General features: G+C 42.8%; 1 protein-coding gene across 5 annotated transcripts in view; it reads left to right on the top strand.

Annotated features, from left to right (window-relative positions):
- Window positions 1-27,061, top strand: part of gria4b (glutamate receptor, ionotropic, AMPA 4b) — a 163,061-nt gene that overhangs the window by 95,554 nt on the left and 40,446 nt on the right. For 4 of the 5 annotated variants that reach the window (XR_005034988.1, XM_036937641.1, XM_036937640.1 and 1 more), the window contains exons 7-10: window positions 6,398-6,565; window positions 6,738-6,842; window positions 7,895-7,999; window positions 25,323-25,529. Coding sequence is in view for 4 of the 5 variants with exons in the window: in XM_036937641.1 (XP_036793536.1) it covers window positions 6,398-6,565; window positions 6,738-6,842; window positions 7,895-7,999; window positions 25,323-25,529 (585 nt within the window). In the remaining variant the exon portion in view is untranslated. Of the gene's footprint in view, window positions 1-6,397; window positions 6,566-6,737; window positions 6,843-7,894; window positions 8,000-9,169; window positions 10,937-25,322; window positions 25,530-27,061 lie in introns of those variants that run through there. The other variant, XM_036937643.1, reaches the window with a different exon arrangement.

The raw sequence follows: 27,061 nt of genomic DNA, 5'->3' as shown, positions 1-27,061 counted from the left end.
GTTGGTTAAGGGCTTGTAAGTAAGTATTTCAACATGCAGTGCAGCAATATCACCATGCAGCAAAATTCTGGTGCTTCTAGTTCCAACAGTGCAGCAATATCAACAAGTAATCTTACAATTCCACAACAGCTACCTTATACACACAAATCTAAGGGATGGAATAAGAATATGTACATATAAATATATGGATGAGCGATGACCGAGCGGCATAGGCAAGATGCAATAGATGGTATAAAATACAGTATATACATATGGGATGAGTAATGCAAGATATGTAAACATCATTATTAAAGTGGCATTAATAAAGTGACTAGTGATCCATTTGTTAGTGGCCAATGATTTTAAGTCTGTATGTAGGGAGCAGACTCTCTGTCTTATTGATGGCTGTTTAACAGTCTGATGGGCTTGAGATAGAAGCTATTTTTGAGTCTCTCGGTCCCAGCTTTGATGCACCTGCACTGACCTCGCCTTCTGGATGATAGCGTGGTGAACAGGCAACGGGTCGGGTAGTTGTTGTCTTTGATGATCTTGTTGGCCTTCCTGTGAAATCGGGTGCTGTAGGTGTGCTGGAGGGCAGGTAGTTTGCCCCCGGTGATGCATTGTGCAGACCACACCACCCTCTGGAGAGCCCTGCAGTTGTGGGCGGTGCAGTTGCCGTACCAGACGGCGATACAGCCCAACAGGATGCTCTCAATTGTGCATCTGTAAAAGTTTGTGAAGGTTTTGGTTGACAAGCCAAATTTCTTCAGCCTCCTGAGGATGAAGAGGCGCTATTTCACCACACTGTCTGTGTGGGTGGACCATTTCAGTTTGTCCGTGATGTGTACTCCAAGGAACTTAAAACCTTCCACCTTCTCCACTACTGTCCCGTCGATGTGGATAAGGGGGGTGCTCCCTCTGCTGTTTCCTGAAATCCACGATCATCTCCTTTTGTTGACTTTGAGTGAGAAGTTATTTTTCTGACACCACACTACGGGTGCCCTCACCTCCTCCCTGTAGGTGGTCTCATCATTGTTGGTGATCAAGCCTACTACTATTGTGTCGTCTGCAAACTTGATAATCAAGTTGGAGGCATGCATGACCACGCAGTCATGGGTGAACAGGGAGTACAGGAGGGGGCTGAGCACGCACCATTGTGGGGCCCCAGTGTTGAGGATCAGCGAAGTGGAGATGTTGTTTCCTACCTTCACCACCTGGGGGCGGCCCGTCAGAAATTCCAGCACCCAATCGCACAGGGCGAGGTTGAGACCCAGGGCCTCAGGCTTAATGATGAGCTTGGAGGGTACTATGGTGTCGAATGCTGAGCTGTAGTCAATGAACAGCATTCTTTTGGTCCTAAACTTGGTGCTCCGGTACCACTTGCTGTGCGGTAGCAGAGAGAACAGTCTATGACTAGGGTGGCTGCAGTCTTTGACAATTTTTTGGACCTTCCTCTGACATCGCCTGGTATAGATGTCCTGGATGGCAGGAACATTGGCCCCAGTGATGTACTGGGCCATAAGCACTACCCTATGTAGTGCCTTGCGGTCAGAGGCCGAGCAGTTGCCATAACAGGCAGTGATACAACTGGTTAGGATGCTCTCGATGGTGCAGCTGTATGACTTTTTGAGGCTCTGAGGACCCATGCCAAATCTTTTCAATCTCCTGAGGGGGAATAGGCTTTGTCGTGCCCTCTTCACGACTGTCTTGCTGTGTTTGGACCATGATAGTTTGTTGTTGATGTGGACACCAAGGAACTTGAAACTCTCAACCTGCTCCACTACAGCCCTGTCGATGAGATTGGGGGCATGGTCTGTCCTCCTTTTCTTGTAGTCCACAAACATCTCCTTTGTCTTGATCATGTTGAGGGAGAGGTTGTTGTCCTAGCAGCACATGGCCAGGTCTCTGACCTCCCGATAGGATGTTGCAGAAGGAGGTGTTTAGTCCCAGGGTCCTTAGCTTAGTGATGAGCTTTGAGGGCACTATGGTGTTGAACGCTGAGCTGTAGTCAATGAATGGCATTCTCACGTAGATGTCCCTTTTGTCTGGGTGGGAAAGGGCAGTGTGGAGTGCAATAGAGATTGCATCATCTGTGGATCTTTTTGAGCAGTATGCAAATTGGAGTGGGTCTAGTCTTTCTGGGATAATGGTGTTGTGAGCCATGACCAGCCTTTCAAAGCACTTCATGGCTACAGACGTGTTTGCTACGGGTCAGTAGTCATTTAGGCAGGTTACCTTAGTGTTCTTGGGCACAGGGACTATGGTGGTCTGCTTGAAACATGTTGGTATTACAGACACTTGCCAATTGGTCAGCGCATGCTCGGAGTACACGTCTTGTTAATCCGTCTGGTCCTGCGGCCTTGTGAATGTTGACCTGTTTAAAGGACTTACTCACATCGGCTACGGAGAGCGTGATCACGCAGTAGTCCAGAACAGCTGATGCTCTCATGCATGCTTCAGTGTAGCTTGCCTCAAAGCGAGCATAGAAGTAATGTAGCTCGTCTGGTAGGCTTGTCACTGGGAAGGTCGCGGCTGTGCTTCCCTTTTGTAGTCTGTAATAGTTTGCAAGCCCTGCTACATCTGACGGGCGTCAGAGCCGGTGTAGTACGATTCAATCTTAGTTCTGTATTGGTTTGTCGGAGGGCATAGCGGGATTTCTTATAAGCGTTCGGGTTAGAGTCCCGCACCTTGAAAGCGGAAGCTCTAGCCTTTAGCTTAGTGCGGATGTTGCTTGTAATCCATGGCTTCTGTTTGGGCTATGTACTTTCAGTCACTATGAGGAAGACGTAATCGATGCACTTATTTATTTTATTTATTTTTATTTAACCTTTATTTAACTAGGCAAGTCAGTTAAGAACAAATTCTTATTTACAATGATGGCCTACACTGGCCAAACCCGGACGACGCTGGTTCAATTGTGCGCCTCCCTATGGGACTCCCAATCACGGCCGGTTGTGATACAGCTTGGATTCGAACCAGGGTGTCTGTAGTGACGCCTCTAGCACTGAGATGCAGTGCCTTAGAAGCCAGTGACCGATGTGTTCTACTCCTCAATGCCATCGGAAGAATCCCGGAACATATTCCAGTCTGTGCTAGCAAAACATTCCTGTAGCTTAGCATCTGCATCATCTTCTTTATTGACCGAGTCACTGGTGTGTCCTGCTTTAGTTTTTGCTTGTAAGCAGGAATCAGGCGGATAGAATTATGGCCAGATTTGCCAAATGGAGGGCGGGGGAGAGCTTTGTACACGTCTCTGTGTGTGGAGTAAAGGTTGTCTGGAGTTATTTTTCCTCTTGTTGCACATTTAACATGCTGGTAGAAATTAGGTAAAACGGATTTAAGTTTCCCTGCATTAAAATCCCCGGCCACTAGAAGTGCCACCTCTGGATGAGCATTTTCCTGTTTACTTATGGCCTTATACAGCTCATTGAGTGTGGTCTTAGTGCCAGCATCAGTTTGTGGTGGTAAATAGACAGCTACAAAAAATATAGATGAAAACTCTCTTGGTAAATAGTGTGGTCTACAGCTTATCATGAGATACTCTACCTCAGGCGAGCAAAACCTCAAGACTTTCTTACGATTAGATTTCTTGCACCAGCTGTTGTTTACAAATAGACACAGAATGCCACCCCTTGTCTTACCGGTGGCGGCTGTTCTATCCTGCCGATGCAGCGTAAACCCGCCAGCTGTATGTTATTCATGTCGTCGTTCAGCCTTGACTTTGTGAAACATAAGATATTTCAGTTTTTAATGTCCCGTTGGTAGGATATTAGTGATTGTAGCTCGTCTATTTTGTTATCCAATGATTGTACGTTGGCTAATTGGACTGATGGTCAAGGCAGATTACCTACACGTCGTCTGATCTTTACAAGGCACCCCGACCTACATCCCCAATATCTATTTCTCATGCGAATCACAGGGATTTGGGCCTTGTCGGGTGTTTGAAGTAAATCCTTTGCATCCGAATCGTTAAAGAATAAATCTTTATCCAGTACAAGGTGAGTAATCGCTGTCCTGATATCTAGAAGCTTTTTTCGGCAGAAACATTTAAGTACAAAATAAGTCACAAATAATGCGAAATAACACACACAATAGCAAAATTGTTTAGGAGACCGTAAAATGGCAGCCATCTCCTCCAGTGCCAAGCAATGGGATTGTATCTCAATCCTCTCTCTGTCTCACACCTGTGGACTTTCTCAGTGTTGGAATAGTAGAGCCCAATGCCTGAGGGAGCTCCACTCTTGCTAGGGGGCCATTGCCATGGGCACTGGTGCTTTAGCTAACTTTAGCTGGCCTGCTGCACTTGACTGCACTTGACTGCACTCTATTAGGCTTGGCTTAGCTCAGCTATGGTGGGCTTGGGTGGACTACAGTGGGTTAAAGGGACAGTTCACTTTTTTGAATTCTAGCTCATTTTTGACATACTGAGGGTGTCGTCATTTCATCCAAACCATTTCTTAAGCTTGTTTGCTGGTTACTTAACAACATCCAGAGTGTAGCGATCTCAGGGGAAACGGATCAAAAATTCCTTGGGAAATAGCTCTGCCTAACTCCGAGAGGAGCCTGGTTGCTTTCCCCATGCTTTTAAATGTACTGCTAACTGGATCAATTAATTTGCACCAGCATGGCTTCAAGCACCAAAAATGCTAGCCATGAGATTCTGGTTGTTGCTAAATATCCAGCAAAGGAACTTAAAAACGGTTTGGATTAAACAACAACAAAGAAGTTGAAAATAAGCTAAAAGTTAAATAAATAACTCTCCCTTTAAGGGTCTCGTGACCAGCAGTCACCCTCCACCCACATCATGAGCTGAGCTGCGCTGCATGGGATAGAGGGGAGAAGGATGCAGGGAGTGATGGAGGGAGGGAGAGTGGTAGGAGGTAGAAGAGAGAGGGAATGGATGGAGAGAGGGTGAGAGACTGGGAGAAGAGAGAGAAAAACCATTGGACCATTTCAGTTTGTCTGTGATGTGTATGCCGAGGAACTTAACTTTCTCTCGACCAAACAGCCTCTCAGTCTCTGCTGTACACTAGCACCATTCATCATTGCTGTATTGAGTGGAGCACCACTATGTCCTGGTCACAGTCTAGATGGAGGTCAACCAAACAGCCACAACACCCTCATAACTCCTTGGCAGGATTGTCCCTCTTATCTCTTCAAGTGCCCAGACTCTTATTGATGGCCTGCCTGTGCCAGTTGGTGCTAACCTTCGTGCCCAGGGTGCGGCTGGCATCAGCCGGGGTTATCAAACTGTTTATTGTCCCCCCCCCCCCCCCCCCACATTGATATAGGAAGCATGTCTGCCCCGACGGGGTTGATGGTCCACAGAAATATACACACAGAAGGCGCACGCACCCTGTGCCCCCCACCCTCCACACACACACACACACACACACACACACTGCGCCCCCCACAGAGATATGTAATGAGCGAGGGATGGATGAGAGAGAGCTGGGTTAATGAGTAGGATTCCCTTAGGCCAGAGGCAAAGTTACAATGGCTTCAAAAAGTTACAATGGCTTCACACCCTTTGACTTTTTCCACATTTTGTTGTGTTACAGACGAAATTGAAAGTAGATTAAAGAAAACATTTGTGTCACTGGCCTACACACAATAACCCATAATGTCAAAGTGGAATTATGTTTTTAGAAGTTACAAATGAATAAAAAATGAAAAGCTGAAATGGTTTGAGTCAATAAGTATTCAACCCCTTTGTTATGGCAAGCCGAAATAAGTTCAAATCGAACACAACACATCACTGAGTACCACTCTTCATATTTTCAAGCATGGTTGTGGCTGCATCAGGTTATGGGTATGCTTGTCATTGGAAAGGACTAGGGAGTTGTCTTTTTTAATAAACGGAATAGCGATAAACACAGGCAAAATCCTTCAGGAACACCTGGATTAGTCTGCTTTCCACCAAACACTAGGAGATTAATTCACCTTTCAGCAGGACAATAACCTACAACACATAGCCAAATCTAAACTGGAGTTTCTTACGAAGAAGACAGCGAATGCTCCAGAGTCAATGATCAACAACCAATTTGACAGAGCTTTATTAATTTTGAAAAGAATGATAGGCAAATGTTGCACAATCCCGGAGTAGAAAGCTCTTAGAGACTTACCCAGAAAGACACACAGTTAAAATATTTTGTATTTTGTTGACCATTTTTTCTCTCTCAATTAAATCAATTTTTAATCCCACTTTGAAACACAACAGAATGTGGAAAAACAACTTGTGCTTTATAGCATAGGTTATTGTTATCTGTTTGGCTTCACAAGCCGAGTTTGTCACATTGCGACAATCTTCCTTGCCGCAAATCATGTGTTTTATGCCCAGTGCACACACGCAGAAACCTTTCCCTCTTTTCATCCCCCGACCACACACACACCTGATGATTCTCTCCTGTTCCCCCAGTACACATCGGCTCTGACGTACGACGGCGTGATGGTGATGGCAGAGGCCTTCAGGAACCTGCGTAGGCAGAAGGTTGACATCTCTCGCCGGGGCAACGCTGGGGACTGTCTGGCTAACCCCGCCGCCCCCTGGAGTCAGGGCATTGACATGGAGCGCACCCTCAAACAGGTATCTAGCACTGCATGAATTACCTCATTTCTGCTAACTCTATGATGTCCACAAAGGACAAACTGTCAACACTACAAACGGTTTCCTATGAAATGTTCTCTTATTTAAAATAGAACGAAGGTATACCTGCATTCTATGTGACTCTGATGATAGTGTTTTGTCCTGTGTACAGGTCTGGCTGCAGGGATTAACAGGTAATGTCCAGTTTGACCACTATGGACGCAGGGTCAACTACACCATGGACGTGTTTGAGCTGAAGAACAACGGACCCAGACGAGTAAGATGACTACTGGTCCACCCACCTAACCCCGTCATTTGAAAACATAATAACTATATGTTTAAATGTCTATTTACCATTTGTTTCATTTTATTCTCAATTTACATCACTGCCCATGCTTTCTAGCTATCACCATAATAACTACACCATAATACCACTATACCATAATACTTTGAATAACAAATAACTTTGTTTCATTTCATTTTCAATTTCCATGGTTTAAAATGCCAGAAGAGAGTGAACATCTGTTTATCTGTTTATCATCTTATTATTGTCTGTGTGTCTGTAGAACCTGGGTATCGTGTATTAGTGATGAACAGTAGCGTGAACAGTATACTCAGGCTTCGAGAATGTGTGTGTATTTTGCCGTGTCCTGTATATTATTTTCAGTGCTGTGTGTGTGTGTACGTGCAGGACTCCAGCCAACTACGGTACGTGAATAGAGTGAGGTGGAGCAGTAGAGAGTGATGGAGGAGGGAGAGGGGGATGAATTGGAGGGGTGGTTGGGCCTACCCACAGGCTGGCTCTGCATGCTTAGGGTCAAATACACCTATGCATACATGCCATCCCTTTCTCTCTCCCTTCCCTTCATCCTGCTCAATGGCAGACACCACCAGGATTAAATAAAACCCTGTCTAGGTTTATTATATACCATGTATAAAACAGTATATAACAATTTATTTGGCAGACATATTCACTTCCTTAGCTTGACTCACCTATTATATGACTCATATATGATTCATATACTGTATAATAAAAAACTAAACATTGTGCATTTTTATACATGACACAACCAAGCATACAATTTGTGCGACTCTTCTCCTTTGCTTGTATACACAGAATATCTCAGATAGTCTCATAGATCTTAACACCACATAATTAACACAAATATACTGGAAACGACACATACTCTACGGTGAGAAATCATGACAAACGCATTCAAACAACGAAGAAATCATACCACACACGCACGCACACACACACACACACACACACACACACACACACACACACCCTGGCCGTTTCACTCACTGTCCTCTCATTGTCTCCAGATGGGTTACTGGACGGATTCAGACAAGCTGGTTCTGATCCAGAATGAAGCCCTCAATCCCAACGAAATCATGGAGAACAGAACTGTCGTGGTCACCACTATCATGGTAAGACGCACTACAACCCTACTAACACACAAGCGCACGTGTACACACCACACACAGAGACACACGTGTGCGCCTACACACAAAAGAGACACAGACACACCCTCTAGCACACTCAAGTCTTAAGCTGTGTTTGAATACCCATACTAACATACGGTATACTACATACTTAATGAGTATATACTATATACTATTAGTTCGTTTTAGTATACTGTAAACGAACGGTATCCTTTCGGTTGAGCGTACTAGAGGTCTAGCGCTCTCAAGTCTTAGTGTTCTCCCCGGAAGAGCTTTACTCTACGTTCCTTCAGTCACACAAACACACACCTTATCCAAAACATCAACACTGGCACTGCAGATGCTTTTGAGATGTTGTTCCACTAGGTGTGATGTAGATTGTAAAAATGTCACTAAGTGCAGTACCTGCCATGACTCGTCTAGTCCCCTTTGTAAAATGCATGAGCTGCATTCTGTATCCTTGCCAGAAACTGCTACAGCCGCATTTTAACAGCTGTCAGTCCATGTGGCCAGACAAAGTCAGATTCTATTACTCAAACACACGGACACTCATATGCGCGTGCGTGCGTGCGTGCGCGCACACACACGCAAACGCACACACACACACATGTACTCTCAAAGCCAGATACACATTGGTGCACAGAAACATACGCACAACTCTCTGGGCCCAACTCTCTCTTCCACAGCACTCATTTTTTTCTCTTATTAGTAGGCCTACAGGACCCAACTGATACCTGTTTGCTTGGTTTCTGTTAGTTAAATTTGGACTAATACTGTAACCCTGTCTGTACCACAATTAAAAAGGGCCACCGGTTGCTTGGAATGTTAACTAAGGGTACTGAGAAGGCTTGATACTACTGAGCCGAACCGAGCCGAGCCAAAGCAAGCTGTGCTGAGCTGGCCTGGTTACGCATGCTTCATAGTTGCTGGAGCTGAGCTGAAAAGGACAATGTTTAAAGATCATTTCCACAGTTTGGCACAGTTTGGTTTGGGTCGGCATGATATTGTGAAAACGGTGAAGATGTGCTGTGTTTCTGAGTGGCTGACTAGATAAGAGGAGATGGAGAGCACAGGGTAAGAAAAGACAGAGTGAGTAGAGGAGGGATGGAAATGGGATTGGAGAGTCATACCTCAGCAGAATCCTCCTCTTTTCAGCCCCTGGTGAGGAAACCCATTTTAAGAAACTGAGAAACTGGACACAAGCAGAGCCCAAATGAAAGCCCATATTGGGAAACTGACGGACGGTATTGGACGTAACCAGAGCCAGAGTGAACCCCCTAAAGAAACAGACTGATGCAACAGAGAGCTGCGTCATGACTTCTAATGCACACCTTATTAGTTAACTGACCCAAGGGATGGATCTATCCAGAGCCAAAATGAACCCCCTCAAGAAGACACAAAATGGACACAGTCTGACCAAATTGTGTTTTTTTAGAAGGAGAGAGATAGGAGTCACAATGGACCCTTCGTCCTGCCTAAGGCCACGAGAATGCTTGTTCTTCTTATCAAACATCACATCCACATGGTTGTACTTAATGTGTGTGTGTGGGCTTGCGTGCGTGTGTCTCAAACAACTCTAGGATACAAATGTTCTTATTGCATGAATTTCCATGCCTGGCATATTCCAGGTGATTATGGTTGATACAGTATTTTATATTGAAATGGATGTTAAGATGATGTTAACAAACTAACATGAAAAATGCTCTGAGGCTGCTCTGAATCTGTGAGTTTCCATTCAGCTTTTGTATATAAGAGCTTCATACCTTCTAAAGCACTGCCTAATTTCAGCTCATACAAACCACATCACCACGCTTCCATAGAGCATGATAATATCAGTGTTTAACTATGCTGGCTGTCTGGGATAGCATCTGTAATGTGTGTTTGCGCTTGATAATGCACTTGATAATGCACTTGATAATGTTTGTTTACTGTAATACACACCAATTAAGCTTTTACTTCCGTATTACATTCTTTGCCAACTATGATAAGCCGAAACTGTAACTCAAACCTGGTTTGGTAATGCATTGAACCTCAACTGTACAGAAGTTTGTTATTGTCAGATACAAAGTTTATCGATAAAGTTTTGGGAGAGGATGGATGAGATATCAGGAGTAGGGCATCATCAGTTGTTATGTTTCCTAATATGTATGCCGTCTAGGAGCTCCCCCTTGATTCACCTATAGTGAAGTGTCATTCACACTAAACTTTGAAAAGAGCCAGGTAGCGTCTGTTCAGCTGTTTGTCATGTAAATATGCAATTATTTCTGATGACAAGCCTTCATTTGGACTGGTATAGTAATCCTTCATCCACCGTGGTAGCTCTGAATATGGCTCAACTCGAGACTGATAGTAAATTCCTTTGTCCGTCGCTCGCCCGATTCATAGGCTATATTCTTCAAAGCGTTTCACACAAAAAAGCCATTAAAATTAGTGTTAAGTCAGATAATTAAAATACTTTATCACAATGGCACTCTGACTGAATGTATTTTGGCTTGGGGCTGCACACCTTTTTAGGCCTACAGAACTGAATGTCTCGTTATGGTAGCGAGGTAAACGTCATGTTTTAACCTTCTCAGAGCGTACATGGGACAAAATTGTGCCAAACCCTACAAGGGACCAAGGGGAAACATTTCCTAATGTCTTTAGGACGTCCCCTGTTTGCTGATTGGTATGTCAGAATCAGAAAGGTATTTAAGAACTAGAAATGAGGGTATGTCAGAAATCAAATACCCATTTCACCCTCAAGGCAACAGAATGGTGTTTTATCCCAACCACAGCAGCTGGGGGGGACTTACTGATAGCACTTGAACCTCAGCTGAGAAAGGACCTTGGACATTTTCATATAGCTTTTTCTACATAATTCTTGAATGTGCTCAATTTATTAAATGTCATGCAGCCAAGTGAAAAATAAAGGTTTGAATTGTGCAATAAGTGGTTGGTGATGACTGGGACACAGAGGAGCTGTTTTGTGTGTGTGTGTGTGTGTGTGTGTGTGTGTGTGTGTGTGTGTGTGTGTGTGTGTGTGTGTGTGTGTGTGTGTGTGTGTGTGTGTGTGTGTGTGTGTGTGTGTGTGTGTGTGTGTGTGTGTGTGTGTGTGTGTGTGTGTGTGTGTGTGTGTGTGTGTGTGTGTGTGTGTGTGTGTGTGTGTGTGTGTGTAACTTTAGCAGGGAGTCACCATTGAGACCAGTGTCTCTTTTTCAAGGGAGCCATGCACATACAATTTCAAAAACATCTAATACAATTGAAACAACTCAAATTAAGCACAGACAAACATAAATATACATAATATACATAAAGACACAATCAACTAAAACAAACACATTCTTCATTATAACATTCCTCTGTCCACTCTCTAAATTGGCCCAGGGACAATAAGGCCCTATGTGTATTGTTTTTAGAGAAAAACTAAAGGCCGATTTACAGTACCTAACTCTGAAGACACCAAAGGAGTCTCCAGTGGTTTTAATATCCTTAAGGGGACTAGAAGTCCTCAAAGGCTAGTAAAACAAGAACAATTCCAGGGATTCGGGAATATTTCGCCAGCACCCACATGGAAAACAAGCTACAGTGAACAAAAATTGAAACGCAACACGCAACAATTTCAAAGATTTTCCTGAGTTATAGTTTATAAGGAAATCAGTCAATTGAAATACATTCATAAGGCCCTAATCTATGAATTTCACATGACTGGGAATACATATATGCATCTGTTGGTCACAGTTACCTTACAAAAAAAGGTAGGGGCGTGGATCAGAAAACCAGTCAGTATCTGGTGTGACCACCATTTGTCTCATGCAGCGCGACATCTCCTTCGCATAGAGCTGATCAGGCTGTTGACTGTGGCCTGTGGAATGTTGTCCCACTCCTCTTCAATGGTTGTGTGAAGTTGCTGGATATTGGCTGGAACTGGAACACCATCTTCGTACAAGTGGATCCAGAGCATTCCGAACATGCTTAATGGGTGACATGTCCGGTGAGTATGCAGGCCATAGAATAACTGGGACATTTTCAGCTTCCAGGAATTGTGTACAGATACTAGCGCCTTGGGGCTGTGCATTATCATGCTAAAACATGAGGCGGTGGATGAATGGCACGACAATGGGCCTCAGAATCTTGTCACAGTATCGCTTTGCATTCAAATTGCCATCGATAAAATGCAATTTTGTTCATTGTCCGTAGCTTATGCCTGCCCATACCATAATCCCACCGCCACCATGGGACACTTTGTTCTCAGCGTTGACATCAGCAAACCGCTCGCCCTCATGACGCACATCTGCCATGTCCCCGGTACAGTTGAAACCGGGATTCATCCATGAAGAGCACACATCTCCAGCGTGCCAGTAGCCATCAAAGGTGAGCATTTGCCCACTGAAGTCGGATACGATGGCTAACTGCAGTCAAGTCAAGACCTTGGTGAGTACGACGAGCATGCAGATGAGCTTCCCTGAGATGTTTTCTGACAGTTTGTGCAGATATTCTTGTGCAAACCCACAGTTTCATCACCTGTCCGGGTGGCTGATCTCAGACCATCCCGCAGGTGAAGATGCCAGATGTGGAGGTTCTAGGCTGACGTGATTACACATTGTCTGCATTTGTGAGGCCGGTTCGACATCCTGCCAAATTCTCTAAAATAATGTTGAGGTGGCTTATGGTAGAGAAATGAACATTACATTCTCTGGCAACAGCTCTGGTGGACATTCCTGCAGTCAGCATGCCAATTGCACACTCCCTCAAAACTTGAGACATCTGTGGCATTGTGTACTGTAACAAAACTGCACATTTTAGAGCAGCCTTTTATTGTCCCTAGCACAAGGTGTATCTGTGTAATGATCATGCTATTTATTCAGCTTCTTGATATTCCACAACTGTCAGGTGGATGAATTATCTTGGCAAAGGAAAAATGTTCACTAAAAGGGATGAAAAAAAATTGTGCACAGAATTTGAGCGAAATAAGCTTTTGGTGCATAATAATTTTTGGTGATCTTTTATTTCAGCTCATGAAACATGGGACCAACGCTTTACATGTTTCGTTTATATTTTTTCCAGTGTATTTTAAGCTTAGTGGTTAGGGTTAGAATTAGAGTTAGAATTAAGGTTATGGGTTAGAGAGAAAGAGACATGGAGTGCTTTGTTTGGTGAATATAACCCTAGTGTGATTGGATGTTTAAGGTCAATATATAGCCAAGTATATAGTCTAGAGCCATCATTATGATGCTTCTTGTTGTACGTACTCATCATCTATCAGACAGACTGCATCTGTCAATTTGAATGTCAACTCACATGCATTTATTGTCTTCAATATATACGTGTGTGTGCAGATGTATCATGCTCATACAGGGCACAAGGGCACGTGCCCCCTCAGATTTGTCCTCTTTTAAAACATTTCAGTTGTTTAATTAATTACTCAACTTCATATTTAAGCCCAAGTTTGACGTAATTATTTATAAAAAAAGATTTATCAGCGGTATTTTGCAGAGGGGTCACACTGACTGGACCGGGCAAAGTGTACTCCCCCCCCCCCCCCCCCCCCCCATTCTCCCTTGTAAGTGATTCCTTCCAAGGTGCAGCATGGAGCAAAGAGGAGGAGAGAGTGTATAGTGATGGGCAGGACTCCCAGGAGGTATGTTTGTACATCTATTTGATCAAGCTATGTAGCCTATGGATACTTTCTTGATGAATAAATAAAACAAAAATGTTTTGTTGTTTTTCTAACACTAGCCACCCAGCAAGTTTATGATGTTGGCTTTCTGTGGCAATTTTAGCATGTGAATCTAGGTGGGGCAAACTCCCCACTTTTTTTTTAGATGCATGCCAGCAAAGCCACTACACAACACAACACTAAACAATACATTAATTGCACTATAACGGTGACAAACTGTGCCCACAAACTGTTAGATAAAGCTGTCCCAACACCTTACCACTGATGGCTATCAGCAGAGCCTTGTCAGGCAGCAAAACAGTTCATTCAGCCTCTTTTACTGCCCTATAAATATATATATATATATAATTCAGAACTTTTGAAATGTACAGCGACAGAATTCAGAACATGGGCCGTTCTTACAGTATTCTCCCTGTACACCAAGTCAGAACCGTTGGATAAATAAAGGGGGCATATAAGCAGACAACGAAAGCTCTTAAAATATTTGATGATAACATTTATCTAAAACGGGCTATGGGCTACATGTGCACCACCAAGTCAGAACAGTAGGCTAAGTTATGAGGGGAAAAGGGACCACATTATTAGGGTGAGGCACATGGGCAACTAACATTTTACTACAAAACATACACTTAGTATTGCTTTCTTAGCTACAGTATACATACATATCTCCCTGGTATGTTGCAACAGCATACATTTTTGGACTCACCTTGTGCTGTGCTCATTTGAACAGGAACTCACTGAAGTCAGAGATTTCCCAATTCCAAGATTCCAGTTTTGAATGCAGCAGAAGTCATGCTGGATTGACAGCATGGCCAATATTGAATGTTTATCCTTTTAAGCTTGGAAATGAGACCCTTAAATCCAGACTTGGGACCCACTCCACTGAATAGCAGGCTAGTGATTGCATTGCAATGCTTGCAGTTAGCCACTGATTCCTCCCAAACAACTCATTGCTGAATGTCCAATGGCCGATGAGCACCAATACGTTTTATCTATTAGTTGATAAACTTGTAAATTAACTTTTGAGAAAATGGCCTTGGAATGTTTTGGTACTATTACTGGAGAGCCCTTCTTTGTCTACACCCATTCAGCATCATTCACACCCTCTTAAGCTTTAGCCCCACCCATCTCTTTAAGGGTTGATCTGAGCGTTCTGTACTAACAACAGAAGTCAAGAACCCAAGCTAACTTGCAAGCTGCTTCCAGGCACAAATGAGAGAGCAGCTCACTGAACATTACTCGCCCTAGCAGAGCTGGTTAGGCTGTTATGTTATCCAGAGCGTTGGTGACTGTAACTGTGCTGTCAGATTGTTGGTTTGTATATTCAGAGCGGTTCGCTCTCTGAGCGTTCAGAGTGCACTCTGGACACTCTGGCCGATGAGTAGGGTTAATACGAACGTTCTGACCTCACAACAGCAGTCAAGCACCCAAGCTAACTGGCTAACATTGGCTAACTTGTTAGCTACTTCCAGACACAAATGAGAAAACAACCCTCTCTGATCATTTTAGTCACCCTAGCAGAGCTGGTTAGGCTGTTTTCATGTTATCCAGAGAGTTGGTGACTGTAACTGTGCTGCTGGCAACAATTTAATTACTGTTGTCAGTTAAGAACAAATTCTTATTTACAATTACGGCCTGGGAACAGTGGGTTAACTGCCTTGTTCAGGGGCAGAACGACAGATTTTTACCTTGTCAGCTCGGGGATTCGACCTAACAACCTTTCAGTTACTGGCCCAACGCTCTAACCACTACGCTTCCTGCCACACCCATTTAAAAAAAAGCAGTGTTAGATGGGATTACCAAGACATACTGACCAGCTGGCAGACCAATCCAAACTCATCTCTCGGCAAGTCCAGCCCACTCATTATCTCAGCCAACCATGGCTAGCAGGAATGTATTTTTCTGTGGCTAAACCAACTAGACTGGTAATTTAACCATTGTATTCGTATTTACAGATGGCATACAAGTTTGTTGTGAAAGTTCACATGTTCGAGAAGGCATTTCTGCCCAAAAAACTATTTTTTATGTTCAAATGGCTCTCCTGGGAAGTAGTGTTCCACGACATACACCTAGTTTCCTGAAACAGGTCACAGAATTTGTCCGTAGATTGTCGACTTGATTCATGATGACTGCTAGCTAAGATTTTGAAAGTATCAGTACAATCAAAGCTACTGTAGATATATAACGTGATTTGAAATAATTTTATCTGTGGTCAATGACCTTGAGCCTTCTTGGATGGGCACTTATTTTATTTGTTTAACCTTTTATTTAACTAGGCAAGTCAGTTAGGAACAAATTCTTATTTACAATGACGGCCTACACCGGGCCAATTGTGCGCTGCCCTATGGGACTCCCAATCACAGCCGGTTGTGATACAGCCTGGATTCGAACCAGGGTGTCTGTATTTACACCTCTAGCACTGAGGTGAGGTGCCTTAGACCTCTGTCTAAGCGGTCTAAGCGGTCTAAGGCACTGCATCTCAGTCCTAGATGCGTCACTACAGACACCCTGGGGCTCTACCCTTAGATTTTGCTGTGACGTAGTGTCCCCATGAGTGACAGAACACTGAACCAATCACGGCGCAACTAGAGAACATGACCAACCCCTACACACCGCATTTTCCACTGGCTGTCCCACCACCACAGAAAGCACTGAGCTAGGCTGAAACACCTGCATTTTGGAGCTGCCTTACTCCAGAAAGCAAAAAAGAGACCAAGTTTGGATGTGGCTTTATTAACTCGATGTTTTTGTTTACATTGTTTGCAGACTGATATACAGTGCCTTGCGAAAGTATTCGGCACTCTTGAACTTTGCGACCTTTGATAGAGACATACCCCAAGCTACTTACAGCTGTAATCGCAGCAAAAGGTGGCGCTACAAAGTATTAACTTAAGGGGGCTGAATAATTTTGCACGCCCAATTTTTCAGTTTTTGATTTGTTAAAAAAGTTTGAAATATCCAATAAATGTCGTTCCACTTCATGATTGTGTCCCACTTGTTGTTGATTCTTCACAAAAAAATACAGTTTTATATCTTTATGTTTGAAGCCTGAAATGTGGCAAAAGATCGCAAAGTTCAAGGGGGCCGAATACTTTCGCAAGGCACTGTATGACACGTTTTAATGCCAAAATAACATGCAACAGGTGGGGCTCAAAACATTCCCAATCTCCTAACCTCATAACGAGCCACAAAGCCATTTCAGGCTATCGATCAAGTTAGAGTAGCTTGTTTAACCATATTAGCTGGCATGCCTGCTGGCAAGGTTGCTAGGCTTTAGAAAAACAAACATTTACTATGTGTACTGAATAAGACTCACATTATTTTAATTTTTGTTCCCAGAGTTTAGGAGAGATGCAGGAAGCATATTTATTTTCTTTAAAAATATAATCACATGCTCAACGGGTGACATGTCCGGTGAGTATGCAGGCTTACCAAGAAAAACTTCCAAACTGACTAATTTGAGGTAAAAACAAAAACAAAAAAAAGGCAGAGATTGATTTCTCACTTTAATCCATTGTCAAGCTGACGTCTTCCTCAGAGTGACCTGATCATTGCACTTACAGTAGCTCCTATGTATTGCCTAGTGGCTCACTGAGACAACAATGTAAAAAAAAATAATAATAATAGTGCCTTGCGAAAGTATTCGGCCCCCTTGAACTTTGCGACCTTTTGCCACATTTCAGGCTTCAAACATAAAGATATAAAACTGTATTTTTTTTGTGAAGAATCAACAACAAGTGGGACACAATCATGAAGTGGAACGACATTTATTGGATATTTCAAACTTTTTTAACAAATCAAAAACTGAAAAATTGGGCGTGCAAAATTATTCAGCCCCTTTACTTTCAGTGCAGCAAATTCTCTCCAGAAGTTCAGTGAGGATCTCTGAATGTTCCAATGTTGACCTAAATGACTAATGATGATAAATGCAATCCACCTGTGTGTAATCAAGTCTCCGTATAAATGCACCTGCACTGTGATAGTCTCAGAGGTCCGTTAAAAGCGCAGAGAGCATCGTGAAGAACAAAGAACACACCAGGCAGGTCCGAGATACTGTTGTGAAGAAGTTTAAAGCCGGTTTTGGATACAAAAAGATTTCCCAAGCTTTAAACATCCCAAGGAGCACTGTGCAAGCGATACTATTGAAATGGAAGGAGTATCAGACCACTGCAAATCTACCAAGACCTGGCCGTCCCTCTAAACTTTCAGCTTATACAAGGAGAAGACTGATCAGAGATGCAGCCAAGAGGCCCATGATCACTCTGGATGAACTGCAGAGATCTACAGCTGAGGTGGGAGACTCTGTCCATAGGACAACAATCAGTCGTATATTGCACAAATCTGGCCTTTATGGAAGAGTGGCAAGAAGAAAGCCATTTCTTAAAGATATCCATAAAAAGTGTTGTTTAAAGTTTGCCACAAGCCACCTGGGAGACACACCAAACATGTGGAAGAAGGTGCTCTGGTCAGATGAAACCAAAATTGAACTTTTTGGCAACAATGCAAAACGTTATGTTTGGCGTAAAAGCAACACAGCTGAACACACCATCCCCACTGTCAAACATGGTGGTGGCAGCATCATGGTTTGGGCCTGCTTTTCTTCAGCAGGGACAGGGAAGATGGTTAAAATTGATGGGAAGATGCAGGACCATTCTGGAAGAAAACCTGATGGAGTCTGCAAAAGACCTGAGACTGGGACGGAGATTTGTCTTCCAACAAGACAATGATCCAAAACATAAAGCAAAATCTACAATGGAATGGTTCAAAAATAAACATATCCAGGTGTTAGAATGGCCAAGTCAAAGTCCAGACCTGAATCCAATCGAGAATCTGTGGAAAGAACTGAAAACTGCTGTTCACAAATGCTCTCCATCCAACCTCACTGAGCTCGAGCTGTTTTGCAAGGAGGAATGGGGAAAAATGTCAGTCTCTCGATGTGCAAAACTGATAGAGACATACCCCAAGCGACTTACAGCTGTAATCGCAACAAAGTATTAACTTAAGGGGGCTGAATCATTTTGCACGCCCAATTTTTCAGTTTTTGATTTGTTAAAAAAGTTTGAAATATCCAATAAATGTCGTTCCACTTCATGATTGTGTCCCACTTGTTGTTGATTCTTCACAAAAAAATACAGTTTTATATCTTTATGTTTGAAGCCTGAAATGTGGCAAAAGGTCGCAAAGTTCAAGGGGGCTGAATACTTTCGCAAGGTACTGTATGTTTCAAGCTAAATGGCAAATTATAGCACAAATTAAAAACATAAATAGTGTGTCTTTTTAATCAATAGGCCAAGTGAAAATATACATAGGTGATATTTGGGTGTCTGTGAACCGGAGACACAGAGACCCCAAAAATCAAGGCAACATTATATATCGAAATTAAGACATAATTTAGCCCCTTTGGAACCACAGTGTCTAAGAAGTACTGCCAAAATGCCTCTCTTTGGTTTAGTTTACGTACAATATCATCTCGATTTGGTGAAATTTGAATCGTTCTATTGCTACAAAGCGCAGGGAGGAAGGTGAGCTATGATTGGCTTCAATGCAGTGGCAAGCAACGGCATAGTCCGTGTTTTTATTTTGAATAGCAGCCTTGTGTTCTGTAATGCGAAGTTTCAATGCTTGTTTAGTTTGACCAATATAAGCAGCTCCACAGATGTATTTGAGCATGTACACTACATGGCCAAAAGTATGAGGACATCTAATGGTCGACCATCTCATTCCAAAATTATGGGCATTAATATGATGTTGGTCCCGCTTTTGCTACTATAACAGCCTCCACTCTTCTGGGAAGGCTTTCCAATAGATGTTGCAACATTCCTGCGGGGACTTGCTTCCATTCAGTTAAGAGCATTAGGAGGGTGGGCACTGATGTTGGGCAATTAGGCCTGGCTCGCAGTCGGCGTTCCAATTCATCCCAAAGGTGTTTGATGAGGTTGAGGTCAGGGCTCTGTGCAGGCCAGTTGAGTTCTCCCACACCGATCTCAACAAACCATTTCTGTATGGATCTCGCTTTGTGCATGGGGGCAGTGTCATGCTGAAACAGGAAAGGGCCTTCCCCACAAAGTTGGAAGCACAGAATCTTGTAGAATGTCATTGTATGCTGTATCGTTAAGGTTTCCATTCACTGGAACTAAGGGGCTCAGCCCCAGACCATTATTCCTCCTCCACCAAAATGTACAGTTGGCAGTATGCATTGGGAAAGGTAGCGTTCTCCTGGCATCCGCCAAACAGAGATGGTGAAGCATGAGTCCAATGGCAGCGAGCTTTACACCACCCCAGCCGACTGGTGATCTTAGGCTTGTGTGCGGATACTAGGCCATGAAAACCCATTTCATGTAGCTCCCGAGAACAGTTCTTGTGCTGACTTTGTTTCCAGAGGCAGTTTGGAACTCGGTAGTGAGTGTTGCAACCGAGGACAGACAATTTTTTCAGCACTCGGCAGTCCCGTTCTGTGACTTTGTGTGGCCTACCACTTTGCGGCTGAGCCATTGTTGCTCTCAGAAGTTTCCACTTCACAATAACAGCACTTGCAGTTGACTGGGGCAGCTCTAGCAGGGCAGAAATTTGACCAACTGACTTGTTGGAAAGGTGGCATCCTATGACGGTGTCACGTTGAAAGTCACTGAGCTCTTCAGCACGGGCCATTCTACTACCAATGTTTGTCTATGGAGATTGCATGGCTATGTGCTCGATTTTATACACCTGTCAGCAACTGGTGTGGCTGAAATAGCCAAATCCACTCGTTCTTTTGGCCATGTAGTGTATATGACATTTGTGGTGCTACAATTAATGAAGCTTTGTATGTTGTATTCTTTACCTGTTCTCGGGTGGTAAAACACTTTCGAATTGGTCGTACAAAACTCGACTTCTTTCTGAAAGTTGTTTGTTTTCTCACATCAGAAATACCAGATGCATTGTAGTGTCTAAACACTCCATTGTCATTACACAATGGTTGCCTGTTAGCAGATAATAAATTATTTAAATGTAATTGTCGAACCAATTTGAAAGTGTCAACTTTCAATGCTAAGGGGCCCATCCTATTAGAAGGGGAGAAAGAAAGTACTTTACACAGGACTGACACTTGGGCATCCGTTAGAGACCCTGGTGATATGTTGATCACCAAAAGTTCTTGTTGTGGTTCCAACTCAACCTCCTCAGGTGGGCTGGGGGTGGATTTCGTCCCCGTCGAGCCCACCTTGTCTTCCTTTGGGTTCGCGCTGGTTGACTTAAAGAGCGGGGTTGATTCAGGAGGTATAAAAGTGACTATGCTCTGAAACTTCATGCTTGCTGGCATAGGACAGGTGAGCATCATAGTGCAGTATATTTAGTAGTGCAGTATATTTAGATGTGTGATTTACAACAGTCAGAAGGACACTCTCATAATTACATCTGAACCAGCAAAGAGCTATGCATAAAAATAGACATACTGTATGTTTTGACAGAATTAGGCATAATGATTATGGCACTAGATTGCAGGAAAAAGCTGTTTCAGGTGTTTGAAAAATGTGAAATTCAACCCCCTTCTATCTTCACCTACTTCTTGCCCCCTCTAAAATAGTGTGTGTGTGTGTGTGTGTGTGTGTGTGTGTGTGTGTGTGTGTGTGTGTGTGTGTGTAACGCCATGTCTACTTGTGTTCATTATCCACTGATGTGGTGTGGGAGTTTATTGGCCAGCTTGTCAGCCATGATCAACTTGGACGTGAAGAGTCTTGAAAATACTCTCTTTTTAGTGTTCTTTCAATGTTCTTTCACCTTTCTTTAAGTATTTTTCTACCTTTTTTTCCCCTGTTACATAGTATTTTATCTACATATTTCACTGTAACCATTTTTTCTTGCACCATGACACCATTACTATTTTCTGATATTTGCCCTGAAGAAAGCTTCTGTGAAAAGAAAAACATTTAATGTAAATGTTTCTCGCCAATGTCTTGAAAAATGCCTCAGCTTTTGGTTTACTATTGCTTCAAATGCCCTGGGGAAGTGTGATGTCGAGCAGAACCCCAGAATATATTGCTTGTTCTCAATATACATTTGGCCACGTTCCACGAAGACGTAATTTTTAAGAAACTATGAACTGTCAACCGAGGGAGTTTTTTTATCTAGATTATTTTTTTCGGCATCAGCAAATCAGATGATTGATTTCCTGCCATTAGTAAAGGAAGGGGCAGCTTTAGCAGTTCCTTATGGAACGTTATTTTTACATTGAGTACAGGAGGCAAGAGAATGTACGTCGTTTGTCCTCACTACACGTCTCTCTTTCTTTCTGTCTGTCTATATCTCTGACCCTATGTGTTCTCACTTTCTTTCTCTCCCTTATACTCCCTCTCTTTTTCTTTCTTTCTTTCGTTCTCTGTCTCTCTCTCCCTTTCTCATACCATACTTTACCACTCATGCACACACACACACACACACACACACACACATATGCATCACAACTGCTGCTACCAGACTCTTCTTATACGGCTCAGTTTACAGTTTTTCTCAATTGCTAAAACACAATTTCTGAAACCATGCTCCATTTCCTGAAAACATTAAACACAAAACCTCATCTTCAAGCACTATTTACATAACCTCTGACTCCTCAAACACTGCTCTCAAATCATAAACAAACTGCTCTCAAATCATAAACACTCAAGCAGTCAGTAAACAATACACCGAAAAATAGAAAACACATTGTTCAAAACATACAATTCTCAGTGAATCTAAAAAAATATTCATATTTTTCCGTCATTGTCTTTTGAAAACATGTTCTATCATAGATGCTCAAAATTGATCAGAAATTACTACTCTGCTTTGCTCTTCCCAATTTTGTTTCTTGTTCTTCCTCCTCCTTGTACCCCTATTTTTACAGTACAGTACCCTGCATCTCACAAACTTGTCCTTTGTCTCTGTGATACTGTAATTCTTGTTCTTTGTTGATATGAACCTGCAACCAGTCAAAATCTATTGAGCAGTCAGTACTGTTAATAAATGGAAAGCACAATGTTTAGGGCCATACAATTTGTCCATTGTACAGTATACAGCGTACAATGCACTGTACTACAATATAGAATACTAAAGGGGACAAAAATCAAAGGAGTAAACGTGATCAATGTGCTTCTTCTTGTCTTTGGGCTGGGTCAGGCACTTCGTCGACATCACAAGCAATATTGTCCCTCCTGAGGCAACGGGGGAAGAAGCCTCTTGTGTGCCGTATCCAGCCCTGACATGATTCCTCACCTATTTCACCACAGGCTAAATCCATGGCTTTAAATCCAGATTTACTCTGGTGTAGGGTTGTCTATCATACACTTTCCATCTCCAAGAGGAGAAAAACTCCTCAATCGGATTCAGGAAAGGCGAGTATGGAGGGTGGTACAAGTTCATAAACTGCCCATTGATGTTAAACCATTCCCTTACCTGAGCAGCTCGGTGGAAACTGACATTGTCCCACACTATCACATAGATGGGAATGGGATTCTCATTTAGCTCTTGACCCTGCTCTTGAACCTGCTGCTCAAATAAAATATATCTTAGATTGGCAATAAATCTTAGAAGGTGCTGGGTGTTATATGGCCCGAGTGTAACATGGTGATGTAGAACACCATGGTTGCTGATAGCAGCACAGATTGTGACATTGCCACCTCGTTGACCAGGGACTTCAACAATGGCCCGCTGTTCAATCATGTTTCGGCCTCTCCTTCTCCTCTTTGTTAGATTGAAGCCTGCTTCATCGACAAAGATGAACTCATGGGGTCTGTCCAAGGATTCCAAGTCAAATATTGTCTGTGTAGAAATACAATATACTATATGTAGGATTTTGTAAGTCGTACAGAGACAGTGCTATACTGTACAGTACAATTAGGCTTCTGATTCACATATATTGTATGTACTGAAGAGTAATGTCATTCACATAGTATGTGTTAGTACTGTAGACAATCTGGATTACAGTAAATGTTTCTGAATGTACACTTACTTGCACATACTGAGCTCACAGTTGTTTCACCCTTGGTGAGTTGCACTCAAAAGGTGCACGGTCAATTGTGGAAATGCTCACACTGTCGATTCCCTGGAAGTGTGTGTTGTCTTGTATCACTCGTTCCTGGATTTCTCTGAGTCGTATTGCATTATCTTGAAGGACCATGCCAACTATAACGGCCTCTTGCTCCCGAGTGAATATAGCTGTCCTTCCACCTGCATGTGGCAGCCTTGCAATTCTACAAAAAGTAGTTGTGCAGTTACAAAACATATTCATGCAGTACAATACATACAGTGATTAACTTTACAAATGTCTATTGAAACAGCTGCATATAGTGTAGTACAGTAAATTTGCAATTACAAAAATACAGCAATATCCTGTACCTGTTCTCTTCTCTGAATGTCCTTACTATGGTGGACACAGAAAATCGGCTCAAATTGGGTTGCACTCTAAGTCCTGCTTCCCTCATTGTCAGTCCATGGACAAGAACATGGTCCATAACTGTTGCTTGAATTTCATCAGATATTTCCACTCTTTGTCTTTCTCTTCGTCCTCCTCTTCCTCTTTCTTGCCCTCCTCCTCCTCTTCCTCCTCGTCGCTCACCTCGCATACGCACTCGTCCTCGTCCTCTCACATTGTTTCTTCTATCCATTCTCAGACTTTCTCCTTCCCACCTTCAACAACCTGTTTGCTCTCTGAACTGGCTTATATTGGTTGTGTCGCATCATTTGAAACAGGTTAAATCAATTTTGAGTGGTTGTGTTCAATCAATGACATGTCTTCTCTATTTGTATTTGATTGTTGCCACTTGTGTTTACCAGTATGGATGACATGTGCATTAGAGTGCAGAATGTGTTTTGAGAATGAGAATGTGTTTAGAGTTTTGCTGAAAAGTCTAAGTGAGATCTGCAAATTGTGTTTTACCATGTGAAATGGTTTAAGGTATTGACAACAGACTGCATAATTAGCTAAATGAGTCCAGGCAACTGAGAACTTTGTTCAGCCAATGGGTTTTAGTGTTTTAGCAATTGAGAAAAACTGTAATACTGCACCCCATCCCCCCTTCCCCAATACACGTGTAAATATTAGACTATACATTGTGCCTCCTGTATTATACTTATGCTAAAATGTTTATTCTATTCTACTGCGCCATTTACTTGATCTTCGTGTTCTTATCTTTTATTATTTGTTGTTGTTGTTGCCTTGTTGAACGATTTCGTTGGACGTTGTATTCCGTGCGTATCCCGTACGTACAAGTTTCAAGTTTTGTATTAATTGTATTACACACACAGTAACATTTTAATTAATAGCCAGTGTAGTGTTCAATGGCTTTTTTATCTTCCATATCTATGTATGTGTGTGTGCACACTTGTCTGCTATATGTCTGTTTTTGAGTGAAAGAACAAAGATAATCCAGCAGGCAAAACTGGTTGAAATGATGTCATCAACAGGTCATAATGAGTGACGTTATAATGACATAAATTCAACCCAGTTTCACAAAAAAAAATATTATAATATCATTATGATGTCAGTTCAACCAATTTCTTTAAACTGGTTGAATTGACGTCATTATAACGTCACTCATTATGACCTGATTTGAACCTGTTATGCTTGCTGGGTAAGTGACTGTCTGTAAGTGGCGGACCTGTTTGCCAGTTTGACCCTGTGGTCCCTGTGTCACTTTGTAGGAGGGTCCCTATGTCATGTTGAAGAAAAACTGGGAGCTGTACGAGGGCAACGACCAGTATGAAGGCTACTGCGTGGACCTGGCCTCGGAGATAGCCAAACACATCGGCATCAAATATAAGATCGCTATCGTTCCTGACGGAAAGTACGGCGCCCGGGACCCGGAGACCAAGATTTGGAATGGAATGGTCGGGGAGCTGGTGTACGGGGTAAGAGGAACAGGGGACAGGGGACAGGGGAAAGGGGTGTGTGTGGGTGGGTGGGTGGGTGGGTGTGCGTGCACACCTTGATTTTGTTGAGCCTCTTTTTTTTGTTGGGTTTCACTCACACTTGACATCCATTTGTACATCTATTTAGTTATCTGAAAGTAGCAGAATCAGTTACCGTAAACATGCAGGGTTTGTCAGAAAACAAAGACGGCTTAAAATCTGTTTAAGTTACCCAGACTTCTTCAAACGCTACAGTACCAGTCAAAGGTTTTGACACACCTACTCTTTCCAGGGTTTTTCTTTATTTTTTATATTTTCTACATTGCAGAATAATAGTGAAGACATCAAAACGATGAAATAACACATATGGAATCATGTAGTAACCAAAACATGTTAAACAAATAAAATATATTTTATATTTGAGATTCTTGAAAGTAGCCTCCCATTGCCTTGATGACAACTTTGCACACTCTTGGCATTCTCTCAACCAGCTTCACCTGGAATGCTTTTCCAACAGCCTTGAATGAGCTCCCACATATTCTGAGCACTTGTTGGCTGCTTTTCATTCACTCTGCGGTCTAACTCATCCCAAACTATCTCAATTGGGCTGAGGTTGGTGATTGTGGAGGCCAGGTCATCTGATGCAGCACTCCATCACTCTCCTTCTTGGTAAAATAGCCCTGATACAGCCTGGAGGTCTGTTGGGTCATTGTCCTGTTGAAAAACAAATGAATGATAGTCCCACTAAGTGCCAACCAGATGCGATGCCGTATTGCTGCAGAATGCTGTGGTAGCCATGCTGGTTAAGTGTGCCTTGAATTCTAAATAAATCGGTGTCACCAGCAAAGCACCATCACACCAACTTCGCCATGCTTCACGGTGGGAACCACACATGCTGAGATCATCCGTTCACCTACTCTGCCTCTCACAAAGACACGGCAGTTGGAACTGAAAATCTCAAATTTGGACTCATCAGACCAAAGGACACATTGTCCATTGCTCGTGTTTCTTGGCCTAAGTCTCTCATTCTTATTGGAGTCCTTTAGTAGTGGTTTCTTTGCAGCAATTCGACCACGAAGGCCTGATTCACGCATTCTCCTCTGAACAGTTGATGTTGAGATGTGTCTGCTACTTCAACTCTGTGAAACATTTATTTGGGCTGAACTTTCTGAGGCTGGTAACTATAATGAACTTATCCTCTGCAGCAGAGGTAACTCTGGGGCTTCATTTCCTGTGGCGGTCCTCATGAGAGCCAGTTTCATCATAGCACTTTAATGGTTTTTGCGACTGCACTTGAAGAAACTTTTAAAGTTCTTGAAATTTTCCAGATTGGCTGACCTTCATGTCTTGAAAGTAATGATGGACTGTCATTTCTCTTTGCTTATTTGAGCAGTTCTTCACAAATAAAACTTTACCAAATAGAGCTATCTTCTGTATACCACCCCTACCTTGTCACAACACAACTGATTGGCTCAAATGCATTAAGAAGGAAAGAAATTCCACAAATTAACTTTTAACAAGGCACACCTGTT

This window comes from Oncorhynchus mykiss, chromosome 12 (genome assembly GCF_013265735.2).
Source record: "Oncorhynchus mykiss isolate Arlee chromosome 12, USDA_OmykA_1.1, whole genome shotgun sequence".
Taxonomy (NCBI): Eukaryota; Metazoa; Chordata; class Actinopteri; order Salmoniformes; family Salmonidae; genus Oncorhynchus; species Oncorhynchus mykiss.
The sequence above is the reverse complement of the archived record's forward strand: the minus strand, read 5'-3'. Positions and strand labels throughout refer to the sequence as shown.